General features: G+C 43.4%; 1 protein-coding gene and 1 long non-coding RNA gene across 2 annotated transcripts; one reads left to right on the top strand and one right to left on the bottom strand.

The window, feature by feature from the left end:
- Nucleotides 1-2,012: 2,012 nt before the first annotated feature.
- LOC145823846 (uncharacterized) lies at nt 2,013-3,826 on the bottom strand. The gene is made up of 3 exons (XM_082923375.1): nt 3,802-3,826; nt 3,210-3,695; nt 2,013-2,083 (listed from the first exon to the last, which is right to left on the bottom strand). Exons 1-3 carry the CDS (start codon nt 3,824-3,826, stop codon nt 2,013-2,015), a joined length of 582 nt encoding a protein of 193 aa, XP_082779501.1.
- A 15,937-nt stretch (nt 3,827-19,763) lies between these two features.
- LOC145823369 (uncharacterized) lies at nt 19,764-20,644 on the top strand. Its single transcript, XR_014365650.1, has 2 exons — nt 19,764-19,863; nt 20,072-20,644. It is a non-coding gene; the product is annotated as an uncharacterized LOC145823369 (long non-coding RNA).
- Nucleotides 20,645-22,323: the final 1,679 nt, after the last annotated feature.

Below are 22,323 nucleotides of genomic sequence, written 5' to 3'. Positions count from 1 at the left end.
CCTGGTCGACCGACTAGTTTCTTCTCCTGGTTTCTGCATTTTCTGCAACAAAGGCAAGAGAGAGAGAAAGTAAGGTATTTACAACACATGTGTGCATGACCACTCTCCCCGTCATTGCATAAGCTCTAGGGAGTGTATCCCTTGATTCCCGGGCCACCAATCACGCATCTCGATGCATGATGGCCGAGGAGTCAGATTGCATGACTCAATGTGAAATGAATGCACATATAAACACATAAATGCCTAAACTCCATCATGTGTTAGTCAAGAGTGTTGGCGATCGAGAATCGAGGCACGTTTCATCACTTGGAGTATGAAACGTCCCTCATTTCCCGTGTTTGGACTAACTCCTATTCCAAACACAATGCAACAAGTAGCATGGCATGCACAATGCGACCTCAAGCATGCAATCCTAAGGCGATGCAACCAAGTCATGCAAACATGCAAAGGATGACGTGCAAATATACAAACTAGCATACGCAATGCTACAAACTAACAATGGCATACTCAATGCACATGATACTATATGTCATACACAATGCACATGTGAAGAATATCGTACACAATGAAGTGAACAAGGCATGCGCAATGCAATGATCAAACATGTGACAACGCGGCATACTTAATACTATGAACTACAATGGCATACTCGATGCAAAATAGACTTAAACCAAAATGAATGGGCCTCAGCCACACCCAAATCAGTGGCCATACATGATGAAAATGAGGCAACAAAACACATGCAAACATGCAAGATGTAAGGGCTCAAAGCCTAGGGCACAAGATACAACTGTATGAAAGCATGGAAAAGATGAAATATGGCATACAACAACACATGTTCTAGCTCTGAAATGACATACAAAATGGTCCCGACTCATACAAACAACTCATGTTATGCATGTTGAATGGCTCAAATACCGAAACTAGTGAAGTGCATTACACTAGAGGTATGCAAAGCAATGCCCAAATGAACAAACCAACCCCAAATAGTCCCTATGCAGGCCCAAAACAATGGCAAAATGGACTAAGATGATGGCTTGAAATGCACAAAAATGAAGCTCATGCAATGGCCCATAAATGAGGTATACAAACACAACTCTCAAACGCATTTAAAGAGTGGAAAACATGGGAGCATGGCACAAGTATAGGCTCTGAAATAACATGCTCAATGATGCCAAGACATGGAAACACCTCAAGTTAAGCATGCAAGGGGCTCCAAAACTCAAGGCTAGGCAAGGATATTACACTACAAGTATGCATGGCAAGCATCATTTGACCAAGAGGCCTCAAAAAAGAGGTAAGGCAGCCCAAAATATGAACAAAATCAGTTTGAAGTATAGCCAAAATACGCTAGAATCAATGACCAAAACAACATGCAATGTAAACTAGTGAGCATGGTTTACACTACAAGCATGTGAAGCATTCAAGAGGCCACTAAACCAGCTAAAGTTAGAGCTATGATATGCCAAAGAATGACCAAAGACCCACTGAAACATGACCAATACATGCAAGAATGACATGCTCCTTTGATAAGCCATGAAGAGGATTATTCTACACATGCAAGAGGCAAACATGAGGTGACCAAACCAGCCCTAGAAAGAGTCTAGGAAGGTCCTAAAAGTCACTAAAAATAGCCTGAACTAAGGCTAGGAAGTATGAAAATATAGGCTCCTTGGAAAGGCCAAATATGCAAACAAACAAGGCCAAAAGAGAGAGGGTCGCCCCTCTCTGATTTTGGCCCTCAAAACAGCATGCCAACCATTGAAAATCCACTGGATTTCAGTGGCTAAAAGGCCAAGCAAAGGTCAACACAAAGGCCTTAAGGCATGGCTCAAAACAAGACTAAATGAAGCATGAAAGAGGGTAGATGACCTCCAACAGGAAAATGGCCTTAAACAAACATGAATAATGCTTAAAATAAATCTTTTTTCAGTTGACAATAAACTTCAAATAAGCATGCAAATGAGGCTAAGAGATGGATCAAAATAATGCTTAAAAAGGGAGAAAATGAGTTACCCTTGAAGCTCAACAAAGACAGCAACTTCTAGACCAAAAACCCAGCTCCTTAACCTCTGAAAATGACCTGCAAGAACCATGGGTTGATGGTGGAATTGTTAGGCTATGAGGTGTGATGCAAAAGGGTCAAGAACAATACACTTCTTAAGCCTAAATATAGAGACAAAGAGAAAGATATGTGTATGTGCCTTAACCAAAATCTGAACCCTCACAAAGGAGGGGGAGGCCTTCCTTTATAGACAAAGGAGGCCAAAGCTTCTCAAAGAATCTAAAAACCAAGGCCAAAGATCCTCCATACACGTGTATGAAGGATGCAGTCTGTGTCTTCCAGCTGGCACAATTGGCAACAACTCAGAATGACAAAACTGGAGGGAGCAGGCCGACCAGTTAAGGTGGTCGGTCGACCACTTCCCCTGGTCGGCCGACCAGGGTGAGTGGTCTCCCTCAAGGAAAAGTGGTCGGCCAGCCCATTTGATGGTCTCCCAACTGAATGCAAGCTAGTGGTATGGTGGGAGACCAGCAAATGTTGCTCAAAAATTAGGGAGACCAGTTTGCCGACAAGAAAATCGGTTGGCAGAGAGAGAAGTGGTCTCCAAGAGAAAAAGGTGGTCTCCCACCCTTGTACCACCTTCCAAACAATGAAAATAAGGTTCATGCCAAAAATGAACCGACACCGATGCAAAACGAGGGTTTGAGGGGCAAAATGCGCGGCCGGGTGCCCCGAAAACAGACTGTTAAGCACCAAAAGTGGTGTGCCACCACAAAGGTGGTCTCCCGGACCGCAGTGTCCCTCTAGACAGAGGAAACAAGGTGTGTGCCAAAAACCGTACCAAACGGAGAATGTTAAGTCGTCCCGAACCGAGGCGCGCAGCCGACGGCTCCGAAAATCAGAAACTGGTCTCCAAATGGGAATAGCGGCCTGCGACCACGAAAAAGTAGCCTACGGCCACTGAGAGATGGTCTACAAGACCTCTCCCTCCCTCTGAGAAGAAAAAGAAAGACCTGGTCCGCAAATCGAGGCAAAGCATAAAAGGGTCCCAAGGTCCGGGGGTAAGGACCTCAGTCAAAACTCCGAAACCTCAGAACGAGCTTAACATGCGCAATCACCGAGCGCTCAATCAATGACGTCTGAGTCTTAAGGTCGGTCAAAAATGGGGTGTCTACAGTATTGTACATAACCACATATATATAACCATCCCTAACATCTAAATACGAAATGCCATCACTATCGCCGTGATGGTCCAATTCATGGAGTCTATCCAAATTATGAACAGCTAAAAGAACTTCCCATTCGAAATCCCGCGAAGCTTCCTCCCCAATATCACTTGATTCCTCATTGATTGAAACTTGAGAAGCTACCGATAGTTGTTCAATTCGATCAATAACTGCACTCAAGCCCTTCCCTTCCTCGTTAACCCTTTTCCACTCAAATTCGTCATTATTGGCTTCTCTTCGTTCCTTAAATCCAAGACAATCCCAAAAGAGAGGCATAACCTCCCCGAGTGAATCATTCTTACCATCATCACTAACCCTAGAATTGACATCCTGACCCACCTCCTCTGAGTACGAATCAGATTCAATTCCAATAACTTGAAGACCATAGATACTCGAATTCACGCCACGAGTGGATGAGAATTCACCAACTCTATCAAATTCGATTCGTGACCAAGACCCAAATCCTAACCCATAGATAATAAGGATTTGAATCTGTTTTAATTTTTTTTTTTTTTCCTACAGTAGTGTTGGTCAGCCAAAGTTACACTGCAAATGTCAAAATGATGTCACTTTGACATCTGCGATCAAATTCCATTAGTCGCTAAAAGATTTGAGTCTCCCGCTCAATTTTTCACCTTCATGCATATATTTTTGGTGACTAATATTTCAAACTAGTCACAGAAAATCATTTTTGTGCAACTAAATCACTTTAGTCAGTAAAAGTCATAACTTTTAGCTACTAATTTCAAATTAGTCGCAGAAAAGTGATTTTTTTGCGACCAAAATTTCTTTGGTCGGCAAAAGTATAATTTCAAAGGTGAAAATTGACAGTTTGGTGTTCAACTTCAAACTCAAGAGATGACTTGATTATGTTTAACAAGAGAGGATGTTGAGAGAGAGAGAGAGAGAGAGAGAGAGATGGGGGTAGGGGGAGGGGATATTTCTTCAAAGTGTGTTGAATTAACTAGTAATTATCAAAGATTATGAAATGTGGAAATTGATAGTTTGGTCTTCAACTTAATAATTGCTTAGAAGGGTTGCCGAAAAAACAACAGAGAAACTCTCTTAACATTCATGTCTCTCTATCTACTCTAGTTCAAAGCCTATTGGGTATTGCTCAAATCTTCTTCAAGGAACATGTTCAAACACCTAAATTCAGTTCTCTTGTTTTGTGAGTTTGAAGGGACAGGGATTGACAATCGAATGTAAAAAATTGACAGTTTAGTAATGTTCAACTTCGATCTCATGAGATGACTTGAACCTAGAGAGCGAGAGAGAGCGAGAGAGAGAGAGAGAGAGAGAGAGAGAAAGAGATAGGGTAAAAGTGTACCTAGAGACTTCATCCCACAATGGACTGCCAGTGGTGTCGGCGATGGTGGTAAGGACATAAAGAGCGGCTTAAGGGATTGAGATCGATGGCCCATAGATGGGGAAGAAAGAGCTCCTTCAGAGAAACAAATTCAATTTAGGGAAAAAAAAAATAGGCAAAGAAGAATATATATATATATATATATATGGTTATGGGCGCCTAAAATATTTTTTAGTTGCTGGAAATATTTTATAAATCCCTCCAAAATTTGAAATGTCTCCCTTCAAATATTTCAGTTCTTTGGCGACCAAAAATTATTTGTCGCTGAAAATAAATTTTTGGCGACCAAACTTTTAGTCGCCAAAAATAAAAAGTAAAATTTTATTTTTCATTCGGCAACTAAAAAATTTTAGTAGCAAAAATTAACTATACAGCGACTACAATATTTTTTAGTCGCTGAAAATAAATTTTTGGAAAAGTAAATTTTTCTTTTTCATTCGCCGACTAAATAATTTTAGTAGCCAAAACTAACTATACAGTGATTGAAATATTTTTTAGTCGTTGAAAATAATTTTTTGACGACCAAACTTTTGGTTGCCAAAGATAAAAAGTAAATTTTTATTTTTCATTTGGCGACTAAATAATTTTAGTAGCCAAAACTAACTATACAACGACTAAAATATTTTTTAGTCGCCAATTGTGGCATTTTTAGCGACTAAATTTTTCTTAGTCGCCAATAATCAATATACCTCGACTAAAAAAATTTAGTAGCTAAATATTGTACTTTTGCCAACTAACATAATTTTTGGTCGCCAATTCCATAACTTTTGGCGACTAAAATTTTTTTAGTCGCCAAATATGGTTGCCAAAAGTGCATTTTGTTGTAGTGCCTATAGTGATTCTGGTATAAACCTGACCCGTTCATTGTTTTGGATCCGGGTTTTCTTATCTGGATGGTTGTTCATGTCTTCTTTCATCTTATTCCTTGTTGAGTTTGGGTGTTGGTGTTTTTTAGTTGTGTTTGAAATAGGTTGAAAGTTAGTTTTTCAAAATGTGCTACCAAGATTTTGGCTTGATCGCTCGAGTGAACTTTCTTGCACTTGAGCTTACTTTGAGGACTTCCAGTACCTTTGTAGGTCTGCAAATCTACTGGGAGTATGGCATTCTTCGCTTGAGCGGTGTTTCTTGCGCTCGAGTGGTCATGGCTCGAGCGGTCCTTCTTGCACTCAAGCGGTCTTTTAAAACTCTCAGTACTTTTGCATGCCTGTAAAAGTACTGGGAGGGTGGTGTTCTTCGCTTGAGCGGTCACTTCGTTTGCTCGAGCGGTCTTTCTTGTTGTGTCTAATCGCTCGAGCGACCATTCCTGAGTTCAAGCGGTCTACGCATATACCTGTCCATATAGTCACCTTTTTGAGTCACTTTTTCATATCTCTCTCTATCTCTCTCTCTAAACACATCCAAACCCTAAATCTCGACACTCTTTTTCTAGAACTTATTTTCTACCCTTAAATCCACCTTGATCTAGTAGTTTCTCAACCCTTGTCCTTTGGAGAAAAATGTAGAGCTCACCTAGAGCTTCCATTTGATTGGATTGATCTAGTGGTTTCTCAATCCTTGTCCTCTAGAGAAAAAGGTAGAGTTCACCTAGAGCTTCCATAAAGTCACATTTTTGAGTCACTTTTTTGTATCTCTCTCCCTCTCTCTCTCTCTAAACACCTCCAAACCCTAAATCTAGGCACTCTCTTTCTAGAACTCATCTTCTACCCTTAAATGCACCTTGATCTAGTGCTTTCTCAACCCTTGTCCTGTGGAGAAAAAGGTAGAGCTCACCTAGAGCTTTCATTTGATCGGAACAATGTTCGTTTTCAGCTTTGTCAAGTTTCAACTCTTGTTTTTTTTTTTTTTTTGGTCCTTGTCCTTAAGGTAGGGATTTCGCCACACTTTAGTATATTTTTAACTTAATTATTTGTCTTTTCAAAGAAATCATGGGATTTAGGGATTTTGATAAAAATCTAGGGTTTTGGTGTTGAAATCAAAAGAAGTGTTTTCAAATGTATCCTTGAAAATGGTTGTGGAATTGTAAATGTGGTTGAGTTGTGGTAAAACGATGTATTGTTACTCTTGGAATGGGTTTGTAAAGAAAAATGGGGGTTTTGCCCTAAAATGTGAATGTTTGGTTTTGTAAAGAAAAATGGAATTGATGTTGGTATTTTGAAATTGGAACGATGATGATGACGATGATGGTGGTGGAGTTGGATATGAATTATAACTCCTATTTGAAAATGTTGGAAAGTATATCTATGGTGAAAATTAATTATCTGTTCAGGGCTATCAGTGGAGAACAACTAGGATTGTTGTAGAAATTGCATGAGAATTAGGTGAATTGAAACTAATTTCTCATCCATTGCATTGAGCATTGTAACACATTTAACACATTGAAAATGTTTATCGTTTTTGAGAAAAATGGTGAATACCTTGGTGAATCTAGGTAGGGAGTGTTGTTGTGGCATTAAGTTGGCTTATGTGTCCTTGGTGAAAGTCTAGAAACTTGTGCAGATAGGTGCCGAGCCTTCCGATAATTTTTTTTTTATCAGCAAAAAAAGGAACTTTATTGATAAAATATAAAAGTACAAAGTACAAGAGTAATTACATCAATAAAGAAGGCGAATGCACTAGCATCACGATGAGCAAAATCATCCCAACTAGGTTGGCACCAAATTCCACACCGTATCATATGGTAGTATCCCCTAAGTTGGAGAGCAACCAACAAGAAAACGAGTGAAACAACCAGACAGAAGAAAAACAGAGAAAAAACCAGAACAATCCACCTCATAACAACAAGAGTATATGATATGCCACATCAATGAAGCACTAACTTAGTGTAGACACCTCATTTTTTACCGCACTTAGGACTTCGGCGCCTCAGATTGATCATCCAATGATGAAAATTATGATGTACAAACGTTTGATTTCCTTAGCGGGAAGCCTCAGTTTTGAGTCTCAGAAGCCTACAAACCTTGCACCATTTTTGGACCAAAACATAATTTTTCCAAGCCTGACCACTTAGAGGCCTGCAGGCCAACTAGTGGCTGGCTGGCCAGAAATTAGTGGTCGACCGTCCCCTACTTGGCCGACAGGCCATGTGTTCTGGTAGAGCAGATATTTGTTGCCAATTGTCCCCCCATGTGCATGCACTACACCAGCTGGCTCCATACAGATATTTCCAAGATATCAACCAGTTGTTCTTTATATAGAGAGCCATACCTTATGTTTTAGGTTAGAAAAAATTCCAAGAGCTCAAATTCTTGAAAATCTCTCTCTCTCTCTCTTGTGCAACCTACCTTACCTATACTCCCTAAACCAAATTTTTAGGGCATTTTCCTGAGGTTGTTGAGCTTGAATTTCAGCACTTGAGGGTGAGAATTTGTTGGTTTGTGAATCAAAGTGTTATTCCTCCTCAAGAGATATAACTTCTAGCTTCTTTACACTACTTCTTCCCTATCTCTACTTGCTATTTTTACATTGTTTTTTCACTGTTTTTATGAGCTAAAACTTGTAGCTTAAAGCTATCCAAGGTAGAGGGGTTAACCACCCTTCTTTGAACCTTATTTTCCAAGCTTTTACCCTTGTGTTTCCTATCTATTTTTCCACTTTTTACCACTATTTTTCAGAGGCTAAAAATATAGTTTTAAAGTTCCAAAAGTGGAGGGGTTAGCCACCCCTCCTTAAGCTTGTTTACTAGCTTAATTTCTCCATTGTTTTGGCTTACTTTTTCTAACCTTTCCATGATAATTTCAGCACTGTTTTTGTTGTTTTTAGGACTGTTTTAGTATTTTTATTTCATTTATGCTTTGTATAGTATGCTTTTAGTGTAGTGGTCCTCATAAGTTCGGTGGTTTAGGTCTTAGACACCAACTTATTTGGGTTGATAGCATTTATTTTATGCTTTTCCTCCCTATGTTTACCTCTGGATTCTCCCTCCTTTCTTGGCTTTTTATTTCTTTGAGAGTTGTTTCAAACGAGTGTTGTTTAAGCTTGAGAAAAGACCCTTCTATGCTTAATGGTTTAATTTCTTTGGAGGTTCATTACCAAGACATTACATCTCTCTCATGCCCAACATAACTTCTTGTTTGACACTTTTCTCTGTTTAGTGGACTTAATTCTAATTCTTGGACTAAAATGACTAATGAATGGAAAGGTAAGTAAAATAGGCATTAAAAATTGGACTAAAATGGTAAAAGATAATAAAATTAAGTTGGGTTCAATCGGACATTAATTGGACCCATTGAGTCTTGAGTCATTTCATACTTTTTAATGATGATAATGGTTCAAGATTCAAGGTCTACCACTTCCCTTGATCAATTCCATGATAGGGAGGAGGTTTTGTTGGTCTTTTATTTTCACTTATTGAACATTTGTCCAATTGAGTCATGAATCATCATGCAACAACCTTGTGACCATTGATGAACTGTGAATCGATTCTATTCCTCCCTTGATCTGTTCCATGATAGGGAGAGACAGCCTTGAAAACACTCTATTTCTGCTCTATTTCTTTTTTGATGCAGCAGGGCAGTATCAAAGTTAGTGGCCGGTCAGCCACCCTTTGAATTCGGCCGACCACTTTTCCTGGCCGGCCGGTTACCTCTTTTCAGCCAAACAGTGTCTTTTTCTTGCAGAACAGAGCAGAAACTGAGGCCAAAATAAAAGTTTTTTTCTGCAGATATAACAGTTTTGCGAGCAAAATAGAGGCTTTTCCGAGGAGGATGGTCGCATTAGCACGTGTGGTTCCTTAACCCGCGCTTGATTTTAATTAGTTGAGGTACTGAGGAGTTGATTTTAGTGTTTTTGGGTTGGTTTGAACTCAGAAAAGTTGCTGGAGTTGTGTTCTTGAAGGTGTTCTTCAAGGGTGAGTCAACTAACTTTTAATCCATTGTTTTGGCTTAAGCTTTTAGACCTACTTGTATATTGTTTTAAACTTAACTCTAAACTACAAAAAATTTTAATTTTTTATGCTTGTGATGTTTGTTTAAGGTCACTTTTGTGTTGGGGGTTGTCTACCCCCCTCTTAGGCCTTGTTTGGCCTTATTTTGTGCCTTCCCTTTTGAGCTTTGAAACCATCTTGTTTCGACCTTCTCACCACTGAAATCCAGAGGATTTTAGAGGTGGAAAGGTGGTTTTGGAGTCTTGAATAGGAGAGGGACACCCCATTCTCCTTGTGTCTTGCATACTAGTATAAATGGCCCATAATCATAGCATGTTTGCTTAGCATGTTTTGGTTCCATCTCAGCAACTTTTTGGTGTTATTTTAGCATGCTATACCTCTTTCTAAGGTTGGTTTGATAGCCTCTTACATGCATCATGCACTTGTAGTGTAATCCTCTCTATTGCCTTAACATGCATCTTGTGTTTGGATCATCATTCTTGCATGTTTTGGCTCGACTCAAAGAAACTTTTAGTCATGTTTTACCATGCTTGAGCTCTACTTCATGTTGCTTTAGTCATGCATGCATTGTTTTGTATAGCTATGGTTCAATCCACCTTGTTTGCTTTGAGTGTCCAAGTCCACTAACATGTATTACTTGGGCCATTTTCATGATTTGGCATCATTTCATATGTGATTTTAGTCCATATAGTGTGGTCATGCACTCACATTTATCACATTTTCCATGCTTAGGAGAGTTGGTGTTTTATGCCTTAAGAGTGGGTCATTGTGCATGCCTCTATGCTTAGGTCTTTAGGATGCCATCTCAGTGGGTTTTTGCGCTTATATTGACATGCCATAATGTAACAAGCCCGCGGGGGACCTCGCTACAGCTCGGACTCGATTTGTAGTCACGGTTCTAAGTCTGAACCAAAGAGTCCAAATCCGGCAAATCGTTTTGAGAAAATAGATTTTTGAAAGAAGTGCCAAACATGGACTGCTTTGCCAGATACAGAGTCGTCACCTAAATATTTTATTTTGGGAAATTTAGGAAACCCTGACTCGGTGCCAAAAGGCCACGTGTCCGTCATCACCAAAGTTGCCTCGGCTCGGGAACTTGGGTACGATTGGGGAAGGTCACTTCGTGAGCACCCCCGCTCGCCCGATCAAAGATCGGCCTCTACTAACCATGATATCTATTTTTGAAAACATTGTGAGTTCTTATTCCGGTTATTAGCCTAGGTTACTATGTGATGCGCACAGCATACAAGTATAGACTGAGTCGCCTGAATTGGAACAAAACATTTCATGTTCGCTTTTTGAAAATGGTTTGCTACCTGCAGGTAGGCTTGAAACATTTGATGATTTATTCCAATTTAAGTAACCCAACCTTCATCCACAGGCATTCATGCAGTTATATCACATAAGCATATTGCCTCATGGTAAGCATGCTATCATAGCATTCACTCACACGCATGCAAGGATGCTAAAGCATAAAGCTTACCGGGTACTCCAAGCCAAAAAAGGAAGCTAATTAGAAATCCATGCATGATCCTAATTATACAGAAATGCCTAATGCAACACATGCAAAAATGCAACTAAAATAGGCTCGACTATTCTAAACATGGCATATGAAATGCTACAGCTAACATGTATTCAATTTAGATTTGAAAATACGATGCAGTTAGTATGATGCGCCGAGCCCGATGCATGCAAAACAGATGAATGATGCAAACATGCTGTCGTACTGTATGCTAATTTAAACATGCCCTAATCTAACCATCAAAGCGGATAAATAAAAGGGAGAAAGACGTGGGGTTGGAAGACATACAACACACACACGCACACTTATTACAGTTGTGCCCTCGCGCAGAGGGTCCGAATAAATATACAGTCCCAAATAAAAGAATATTACAGTCCAAATATTACAGTCCAAATAATATACAAATTCCTAATTAATTAATGAATTAACTAAGAAAGCAAATAAAACTGGCGTACAAGCCCGGGACTGCCTTGCTTCTGATGGATGATGTACATTTGGGCTGCCTTGCGCAGAAATCCACCGGGATGCCCCAATTAGCCTCTGTTTAGCAGTTATCCTTGGAAAACGCGCCAAGTCCCGAAAAATTGCTGATTCTTCATTTTGCTGCAACAGAGAGCAGGAAAGGGGCATAGCAATGTATTTTCACAGATATATGCATGTTTCGATCCTCGTGCCACCAATCACGTATACCGAGGTATGATGGCCGAGGAGTTGAAATGCACAATTCAATATAGGATGAATGCACATGAAAACACAGCTAAAACCTAACTCCATCATGGATAATCCGGAGTGTCGGTGACTGGGGAATTGAGATACATTCCGTCACTCGGAGTACGAAATGCACCTCGTTTTTGTGCCCGGGCTAACTCCTATTCCGAACACGATGAAATATGCATGACATGCATGAAATGCAACTAAGATACAATCCTAACAAACACAATGCTATGGAATGACATGCCTCGAAATGCGTGCACACGGGTACGCAAACCGAGGAAATGACAGAATGCGATCTAAGATACAACCTAGTATGCACTATGCTATGAAAATGAGATGCCTCGAAATGCGTGCACACGGGCACGCAAACCGAGGCAATGGCATATGCAATGTGAATGACATGAAAATGTGATATGGGCTTACACTAATATGAGAGAGCCTCAGCCACACTCATATAAGAGGCCGACAGATGAAAATGAAGTGCCTCGAAATGTGTGCACACGGGCACGCAAACCGAGGCAATGGCATACGCAATGCAATATGAAAAAAATGGCATATAGAATGCAACATGGACTTATACTAACATGAGAGAGCCTCAGCCACACTCACATAAGAGGCCAATGGATGAAAATGAAGTGCCTCGAAATGCGTGCACACGGGCACGCAAACCGAGGCAATGGTATATGCAATGCAATGGCATGGAAATGGCATACAAGCATGCTAATGGATTTTCAGCAATGAAACGTGGGGGAAAACAGCCCCGAAATGAGGCGAAAACACACCCGATGCGCGGAATAGTCCCGAAACACGAATTTTGGCACCCGAAATGGCCTATAGCTATACCAAACATGCAAAATTGGTACATGGAATGTAAAGACAGAAGCAAGGCAGCCCCAAAATTAGCATTTTACTAGTACAAATCATGGCCAAACAGCAAACCAAGTTAGGGCAAAACTAGCATGCAAGAAATGGCCCTAAACATGGGATTAAGAAGCAACTCATAGCTGATGTCCTCAAACAGGTTAGGGCCCTTCAACAAAGTGGAAGAGGGGCCCAAAATATGATGTTTTTCAGAACTGTAAAAACCCCAAAAACAAACACAGGTATGGCTGCACTCCCATGCAAGAAAAAGGGCCAAAAGGTGGCCAAAGAGGCAAGTGGTATATGCAAAGCCCAAACTGAAAAATTCCCTTCTACAACATTGAAGAGGGACCAAAAATATGACTATTTTCAGAACTGTAAAAACTCCAAAACAGTATACAAACATGCTAGAAATGCAATGCAAAATGAGGCTCAAAAGTGGCTATAACACAAAGTATACAAAATATTCCACAAACGGCCAAAGACCCTAATGAAACATGAAGAATGGGCCAAAATAAGACTATTTTCAGAACTGTAAAATGGCCAAAAACAAAAGCATGATAGGCTAACAAAACATGCAAGAATGGGGACCAAAAGAGAGATATAACATGAAGTGGCATATGGAGGTCCCAAACCATGAAAGGCCCTAAATGAAACATGAAGAATGGACCAAAATGAGACTATTTTCAGTGCTGTAAAATGGCCAAAAACCAAAGCACAATAGGCTGCCAAAGTATGCAAAAATGGGACCAAAAAGGGAGTATAAAGGCAAGTACAACATGGAAGTCCCAAACAGTGTTGAGCCCTTCTTCAATGTTGAAGAGGAGCTCAAAATAAGCCTATTATCAGTTTACAACATGCTCCAAAACAAATCACACACAAGCTAAAAATATCATGCAAGAAAATGACATTTTAGAGGGATAATGAAGCAAGTGCAAGATGGAGGGCTCAAACAGGGTTGAGCCCTTAATGAGACATGAAAATGAGCTCAAAAGAAGGCCGCTTTCAGTTATGGCCGGAGCTCAAAGCAAAAAGCATAGAGGGATTACAAAAGATACAAGAAAAGGGCCCAAAAGGGTGAAATGCAACTCACCATTGAAGACCAAAGCTTTTGTTGCTTCTTGGACCAAATTTGTTACCTCTTAGCTTCTGGAATTCTTCCCCTTGCTGCTGAAATGGAGTGGTGGTGGTAGAGCTTGGTGGTGATGAAGAAAACAAGGTGTAGGACTTAGGGATTTTTAGGAAAATGAGAAAGATGGAGGGAGATATGTGTATTGAGGCTTGAAGACAATTTTTTCTAACCCCAAAATATGATGTTTTCCCTTGGTTATATGGAACAAAAGAGGGTGTAAAGGTGGGGGAAAAAGGAGGCCAACTTTCCCCCACAAAATATCCCCCGGATATAGATATTTTCTGGGGGATAAAGCTATACAGCTGTAAAGTGAACAATGTGAAGATCATGGCCGGCCAAGTATTTTTGTTGCAGGTGGCCGGCCAGCCACATCCCCTAGCCGGCCGGCTAGGGGTCAAAAGGGTCAAGCTGGTTTAGTGGCCGGCCACCACATGATGGCGTCCTCCCATGTGTGTACAATACAACCCTGTGGTTAAAAGTCCAAGAAAGTGGCTCAAGGGTGTTCAACATTAGCTCGGAAGGAGGGGTTCAAAAGGGTCAGGTGGAATTACTGGCCGGCCACCAACTTTTAGGGTCCTCCCATGTGTGTACATCACAAATATGTGGTTCAAAGTTCAAGAAAATGGCCTCAAGGTGTTCAACATTAGCCCGGAAGGAGGGGTTCAAAAGGGTCAAGTAACATTAGTGGCCGGCCACCAACTTTTAGGGTCCTCCCATGTGTGTATATCACAAATATGTGGTTCAAAGTTCAAGAAAATGGCCCCAAGGTGTTCAACATTAGCCCGGAAGTGTGAAAAACGGGCGTCGGAGGATATATAACTGGTTGCTGCAACAATTACTGGCCTCCCACCCTTCAGTGACCTTCCCAGTGATAAAACAGAGGTACCTGCCAAAAATGAACGAAAACCGTTGCAAAACGAATGTTCGGGGGCCAAAACGCGCAGTTCGAGGTCCCGAAAATGGGCTGTTAAGCACCGAAAGTGGCATTCGGCCACGAAGTGGGTTTCTCAGACCCCAGTGTCCCTTGAAAGGGAGAAAATAAGATGCATGCCAAAATTTAGAGCAAACGGAGATGGTTAAGCGGTCCCGAACCGAGGCACACGGCCAACGGTCCTGAAAAACCGGAAACCGGGCTCCGAAATGGGCAAAATGGCCTACGGCCACCAAATGTAGCCCACGGCCACTGAGAGATGGTCTACGGGACCTCTCCTTCCCCTCAGGGAAAGAAACAAAGAAAACCGAGCCTGGTTCGCAAACCGAGGCAAAGCACAAAAGAGGGTTCGGAAGTCCGGAAGCGGGGCTCACGGCCGCAACTCTGAAACTTCTGAACGAGCACATTATGCAACATCACCAAGCGCTCAATCAGTGACGTCTGAGTCTTAAGGTCGGTCAAAAATGGGGTGTCTACAGTTGCCCCTCTTTGACAGAACTCGAAAGTCACAAGTGACGGGAGTGAATGTCAAAGCCCAGAGACGACCCATTTTTGACAAGGCCGAAGACTTAGACAAACGTACAAAGTAAGCAGAGATGTGCCCGCAGGCAGGCCCGCAGGCAGGGGGGGCAAAATGCAAAGCGATATGGAAGAAGCCGAACATAACTCAATGATCATGCAAATGCAGCAAGCTGTAATGAAGCAGGTATTCGCAAATAGATGCAACAGTTTTAAGCAAGAACGCAAAGCAACAACTACATTTCATGCAGTTAAGAATGCGGAGGATTATTCAATCCCCGCCACATCTCACACGGAGAAGATACGATACCTGCGCGATTCGTCTGGTTGCACCAGCCTCAATTGAACCGTACATACAATATCGTGCCTGCAAAAGAGAGAAATTGTAACAAGTACAGTATGCTACCAATATATATTCAATGTGATTCTGGAAGTTTGACACACGCAGTGCCGGTGAGTGAATGCATCGCAATGCAAGAGTGGAACATGCGTGACAACGCATGCTCAAGCATAGAGGTATGCCAATATCAAGAAATGTGCACGGAAATGCAAGTGTGATCATGAGAATGCAAGTTATGTGCATGATAGTGCGAAACGAGCATGAATCAGGGTGCCCGTTTGTCATGAAATAACGAGTACGGAAATGCGTGTTTCGGCGAAGGCGACTCGATCACGGCCTCCGATCCACTTCCTGGAAAGGCTACAACTCATTCAAAAAGGATACACTTCGATTTTGATGAATGATGATGAGACACATGTCAGATCTTGAAGCTGAAGTTCCGGCGGAGCAATTTCGCGACCGGAAGTGTACTTTTCTTGAACTTTTTCAGGTCCCGAGAACTCCAATCTTCCTCAAAATTTGCAGGGAGCTAGGTGAGCCTTTGAGGGACATGGCCGGCCAGTTTTATGAGTGATAGGAGGTGGCCGACCGGTTTTCCAAAAAGGAAATGGCTGGCCGGCCGGTTTTCCAAAAAGGAAATGGCTGGCCGGCTAGAAAAGGTGGCCGGCCGGCCATATGCCCAAATCTGAGGGCATTTTGGTCCTTTCACCTCCTTTCTTCATGCTCCTTCATCCCAAGACTTGGAGCCTATATAATGCAGCCGAGATCTTCTCCTCTCTTGCCTCCTACAACACTTTCTTCTCCAGATCTGAGTTCTATACGCGTTTTCCAACGCCCCACGCAAGTTGTTTCCATAAAAATATTCAGTTTCAAGCACCTTGAAGCGATTAAATTTCGGTTTCGGAGCTTCTTTTCTCATTTTCGCCACTTGAGGTAAGTTTGTCTCAATATTTGGAAGATTTTCTCGGGAGTTGACTTTTGTTGACTTTTTCATTTCCCGAGAGTTGACTTTTGTTGACTTTTTCCAATTTTGGCTCATTTTCGCTCATTTTTGCTCCTTTTGCAGATTCTTTGAAAATGGCGGGTAATTCTCCCCACGGCGGAGGCTTTCCAGGTGCTGGAGACGATTTTGATCCTATGACTTTGCCCCCAAGGGTCCGACCTTTTATTCCCGGGAGGTACGCTCCGCCAGCACATGTCCTTCCGCGTGCCGTTTTCCGTCATTTCACTAATTTTGATGAGCGAGCACCTGGGGATCTGCTTCTCCGAGAGCCAGAGCATCACCTCTCTCATGAGGCCCGAGAGGTATTTACTTCATTTTCTGCATTTTTTGTATATTTCGCACCTTTGCTATGCTTGAACACGCAGTTTAGCTTGTGACATAGTACTTCGCTTGCATCCTGAACATGTAGTTTAAACACTCGAATTTCTGAACACTCGGCTCATTAATTAATTGCGAACGCACAGTACACATTAGTTAAGAGGTGAACACACAGCTCAAACACTGATTTGTCGAACACACAGCCCGAATTCGAAAGTGAACACACGGCCCACACTTTAAATTTTCTGAACACACAGCCCAGATTAGAATAGTGAACACGCAGCCCACACTGATTGAAAGTTGAACACGCAGCCCAAACTTCAAATTTTCTGAACACGCAGCCCAGATTAGAATAGTGAACACACAGCCCACACTGATTGAAAGTTGAACGCGCAGCCCAAACTTTAAATTTTCTGAACACGCAGCCCAGATTAAATAGTGAACACGCAGCCCATACTGATTGAAAGTTGAACACGCAGCCCAAACTTTAAATTTTCTGAACACGCAGCCCAGATTAGAATAGTGAACACGCAGCCCACACTGATTGAAAGTTGAACACGCAGCCCAAACTTCAAATTTTCTGAACATGCAGCCCAGATTAGAATAGTGAACACGCAGCCCACACTGATTGAAAGTTGAACACGCAGCCCAAACTTTTAAATTTTCTGAACACGCAGCCCAGATTAAATAGTGAACACGCAGCCCACACTGATTGAAAGTTGAACACGCAGCTCAAACTTTAAATTTTCTGAACACGCAGTCCAGATTAGAATAGTGAACACGCAGCCCACACTGATTGAAAGTTGAACACGCAGCTCAAACTTTAAATTTTCTGAACACGCAGTCCAGATTAGAATAGTGAACACGCAGCCCACACTGATTGAAAGTTGAACACGCAGCCCAAACTTTAAATTTTCTGAACACGCAGCCCAGATTAGAATAGTGAACACGCAGCCCACACTGATTGAAAGTTGAACACGCAGCCCAAACTTTAAATTTTCTGAACACGCAGCCCAGATTAGAATAGTGAACACGCAGCCCACACTGATTGAAAGTTGAACACGCAGCCCAAACTTCAAATTTTCTGAACACGCAGCCCAGATTAGAATAGTGAACACGCAGCCCACACTGATTGAAAGTTGAACACGCAGCCCAAACTTTTAAATTTTCTGAACACACAGCTCATTTCATTTCATTATTGACACATGTATTCATTCTGAATGCAGGTTGGTTCTCGCAGTGTACGGGGATATGGCTCCACTGCCGCGAGGGATTGGTATGCTGAGCTCCCAGAGGCTGTCCGGGATTTAGTAGACTTGGCAGGGTTCGGGACCTTCTGCGCTGGATTATCACGTTGTCCTGCCAGGAGGACACTGATGGCGGCACTGGTAGAGAGATGGTGGGACACCACCAACTCCTTTCATTTCTCTGCCACTGGAGACATGACCATGACGCCTCTAGACTTCGCTGTGTTGATTGGCTTGGACATAGGAGGTTGGCCCATCCCCTATGATGAGGATATGGGCGAGTGGGAGGCCGCTTGGATGTATCTATTGGGGGCTCGCCCGCCTGTTGACAGGGTTTCTGGGAGAGTCCGATACACTTGGTTCTCTTCCCACTTCCGGCGGGCGGAGATGGTGCCCGAGACTCCTGAGGAGACGGAGCAGTACGCCCGTGGTTTCCTTATGTTCCTCTTCGGGACTACCCTGTTCGCCGATAGAGGGAACACAGTCGGGCTATACCTGCTGAGCGCTCTGGTTGACCTATCACAGGTCAGTCGATATGACTGGGGTGGCGCCGGCCTGGCTACCCTTTACTTTTATATGAGCGCGACCTACCGCGGGCGGGGAGATTTACTTGGCGGCTACTGGAGAGTCTGGGAGGTACTTTTCTGTCCCCTTGATTTACATTTCTGCTCTTCATTACTTGTACATTGCACACACAGCGCACTTTTACAGTCTGTATTTTGCTCTCAGCATTTCGTACTTACATTCTGCACTGCTTTTCTCAGCTATGGGTCTATGTATACTTCCCAGCATTAGCCTCAGAGTTGGAGGTGGCAGGGCCTCCCATGACCCCATATTCACTAGTGTTCGAGGGCCCGCACCGGCCGAGACCCCAAGAGACTCTCATTTACCTGCGACAGTACTTTGACACTGTGCGACATTCGGAGGTACTTCAGAACTTTCAGTTCCTTTCATTTTCATCTTTGATTTGCTCTGTATATTCCCGATTTCTGATTGGCTTATGCATTTATCATCCGCAGATCACATGGCAGCCCTGGGCGCCCCTGGGTGATGGTCTCCGACTTCAGTATACCGGAGGGTCGGACACCTCCCAGTATAGGGTCCTGCTCGAAGGGCCGGTTGGCAGGGCATGGTTTCTGGGGGAACGCTTTCTGCGTCAGGTATGGGGGTATCTTTCTCAGGATCCTCCCGCAGTACCCCCAGTCAGTATGCGGACCGCTGACAGGCTCTCTTTCTCAGAGGTAGTCGGCACCATGCTGGGTAGTGATGCTTTACTATATCTTGAGGAGGGGGACTACGCCGCTTACCGTCACATATATTTGATGCCTCCATTGACGGGAGCTCGCACCCCGATGACGAGGCCTGCTGGTATGTCATCCTCGGGCCAGGCTCGGGCTCGGGCTGCAGACGCCCCTTCTGCCAGCGGGGCTGGTGCATCTAGAGGTGGGGGTAGACCGGTTCCTCCGATTCCGTCGACTTATCCTCATCCTGGATGGCCAGATATGCCAACCGAGTTGATGGCGTGGCAGTATGGGGCTATTTCTCCGACTCCGATCCCGCTAGAGCCTCCAATGCCCAGTGATCAATACGCCATTGATCCTGACTCACCGCTGGTATGCTCCACTGTTTTTCATTCATCATTCAGACGTTTAGACATTCTTTTATTCACTAATGATTATGAGCTCATATTTACAGCCACCGCGAGGGTACATGGAGGAGGTGGTTGGACTGGTGGCCACACTCAAGGGCATGGTCCTGCGGAGGGAGGCACAGTTGTCTATCGCGGGCATTCAGGTACCCTTCAGTTTTCTGGCATTTATCATACTTCTGATGACATGCTGATTTCTACTGCATCGATAGACTACTTGTGTAGAGCACATCTGACACACACCCCACTTGTACACTGTATTTACATGCACCCACTTTACGTAGCCTTTGCTTGTATCTGCATCTGATGTATATATTTGGACTGATGTATTTGAATTGAACTCTTTGTTTTCAGATGCCTTCATGGTCCGGTCAGCCGCAGGCCAGGCCACCTGGGCCTCCTTGGGGAGCTGGGCCATCTGGGCCTTTTCAGGGAGTTGGGTCATCCGAGCCTTTTCAGGGGGCTGGGCCATCCCGGCCTTTCCGGGGAGCCGGGCCATCTAGGCCTTTTCGAGGAGGTCGATGAGGGTCTGTCCGCAGACGCAAGGCTCACGTTGTAGAGGCGGAGCCTGATGAGGAGGAGGAGGAGGAGGATGATGAGGAGGAGGAGGAGGCTACCGACCGTCAGTCAGAGACATCTGCTGAGGAGGGGGGCTCCGGTCTTGGTTCGGGGAACAGAGGCGAGGCTGAGGGGGATCCTGAGGATGACAGCTCCGACTCAGATGATGATGATGGTGCAGAGGTTGTTCCGCAGAAGAGGATGAGGAGTGCTTCTCATTCCCGCTCCCGAGGACATTGATGCTGCTGTTTCCTGCTTTATTTTTCTTTTTGCTAGTAGTTTGTAGCACTTTGCACATTGTTAGGTAGTTTTATTTTTTGTAAAACTTGTACCTTTGTTCATTGTAAAACATGATGGAATGAAACAGCTTTCGAAAAAGTGTTTGTACTTTAAACTTTTAGCATCGTATCGCATCATTTTATTTCGCACAAAAATGAAATTGAATGGGAATGTGCATTGTGTAATCACCAAGTCAGGTAGTGAACCGACGCAACAGACTAAGCAACTCAACTTACTAAGATATAACAGAACCTTAGGAAGTTTACAACTCAATAAGCAAAATACAACAGTGTTGACAACGTAAATAAACAAGACCTAAACAAAGATTGTTTAATTAGAGAGCAATGACTCGAAAACACGAAACACGTCCGCTCGATAAGCAAAACAACAACTCGATAATCAAAACAACAACTTGATAAACAAAACTCAACAACAACAGAGTGTACTTCGGACGATCTGGGCACCGGAACGCATCCGAAACAGAGGGAAATGAAGGCCTTTGACTCTACTGTTTGCACGGAAATGCTTGAAACTTTCCCTCGAAGGGTAAAACAGGGCCAAGGAGATATACTGGAGCATTGCCGGCCACCTTTGGGAGCCGGCCGGCCAATTTTATGGAGAGTGGGAGCCGGCCGGCCAGTTTTTGAAAAAGAGAATGGCCGGCTAGCCAGAAAAGGTGGCCGGCCGATCACTTATTCCTGCAGCCTCCTAGTTTTTGACACGTGTCCTCCTGAATAGTGCTTTTCCCTCTATAAAAGTCTCAACTTCGGGAACATTCATTTCATCTTAGTTTTACACAAAGATGGAGACGTTTCTCGCAGAAAATCTCACATCTTGGATCTCTTCCCTAGATGGCTCGGAAAAGCTAAACTTCCGGGGTTTCGGCTTGAATGCACTATTCACACTGAGCTGTACTCCACTACAGCTCCCTTTTCTCCATGCCGCGACAAGGTTCTGGAACCCAGTGACGCACGTTTTTAGCTTTGGCGGCCAAGAGATATGTCCCACTTTCGAAGATTTTCAGGTTTTGATGGAGTCTGAATGCTCTGAAGTGATCTTGCCCCAGCTCCGTTTTGGCCATGCCCAGGCTTTAGGGCGGATGTGTGGGCTCACGGCGCATGATGCTCGATCTCTGATCTGCAGTGGGGAACTGGACATCCTCGGCTTGATCCATCGTTTTTCCGACGCCGGTGACCGCAGCAACCATTATTGGCAGGGTTTCCGGCAACACGCCCTCTGCTTGTGTTTGTTGTCTCACTTTCTGATTTTCTCGGGCTTCGGCGGAGCTAGCATTTGCCTGATTGAAGTTTCCCAAGGCTTGAGAGAAGGAAAGAGCTGTATTGCCATGACCTTGGCCGAGACACTGATGGGCTTAGATTCTGTCTATCGCCGGGAGGCGACTAGGTTTGCCGGGAGTCCACTGCTGCTGCAGGTAATGTTTCCCACCCGACCTCACATATATATTTGCTCACATCACTCGACCCTCAGGCTCGGTTTTTTTCTCACAAAACCCCTGTCTTACTTTTCTCTCATCGTACATCTCTCTGTTCTTTATTCTCTCGTTTTCCATCCCTCCCCCAGGTATGGTTAATGGACAAGTTGCAGGTTGTGGACCCTTGCCCGGCCTATTCAGCTCGAGGCTACTTCTTTCGGCAGCGCTTAGTCAATGCTCTTGACGAAAGGTGGTGGTTTGATTGGATGTGCAATTTGTCCGCAGACGGCATTGCTTGGCGTTGTCCTTGGCTCAACCTCCCGGCAATGAGCTATAG

Source organism: Camellia sinensis, chromosome 4 (genome assembly GCF_055761805.1).
Source record: "Camellia sinensis isolate YWXY chromosome 4, ASM5576180v1, whole genome shotgun sequence".
Taxonomy (NCBI): Eukaryota; Viridiplantae; Streptophyta; class Magnoliopsida; order Ericales; family Theaceae; genus Camellia; species Camellia sinensis.
This window is presented reverse-complemented; position numbering and strand designations above follow the sequence as displayed.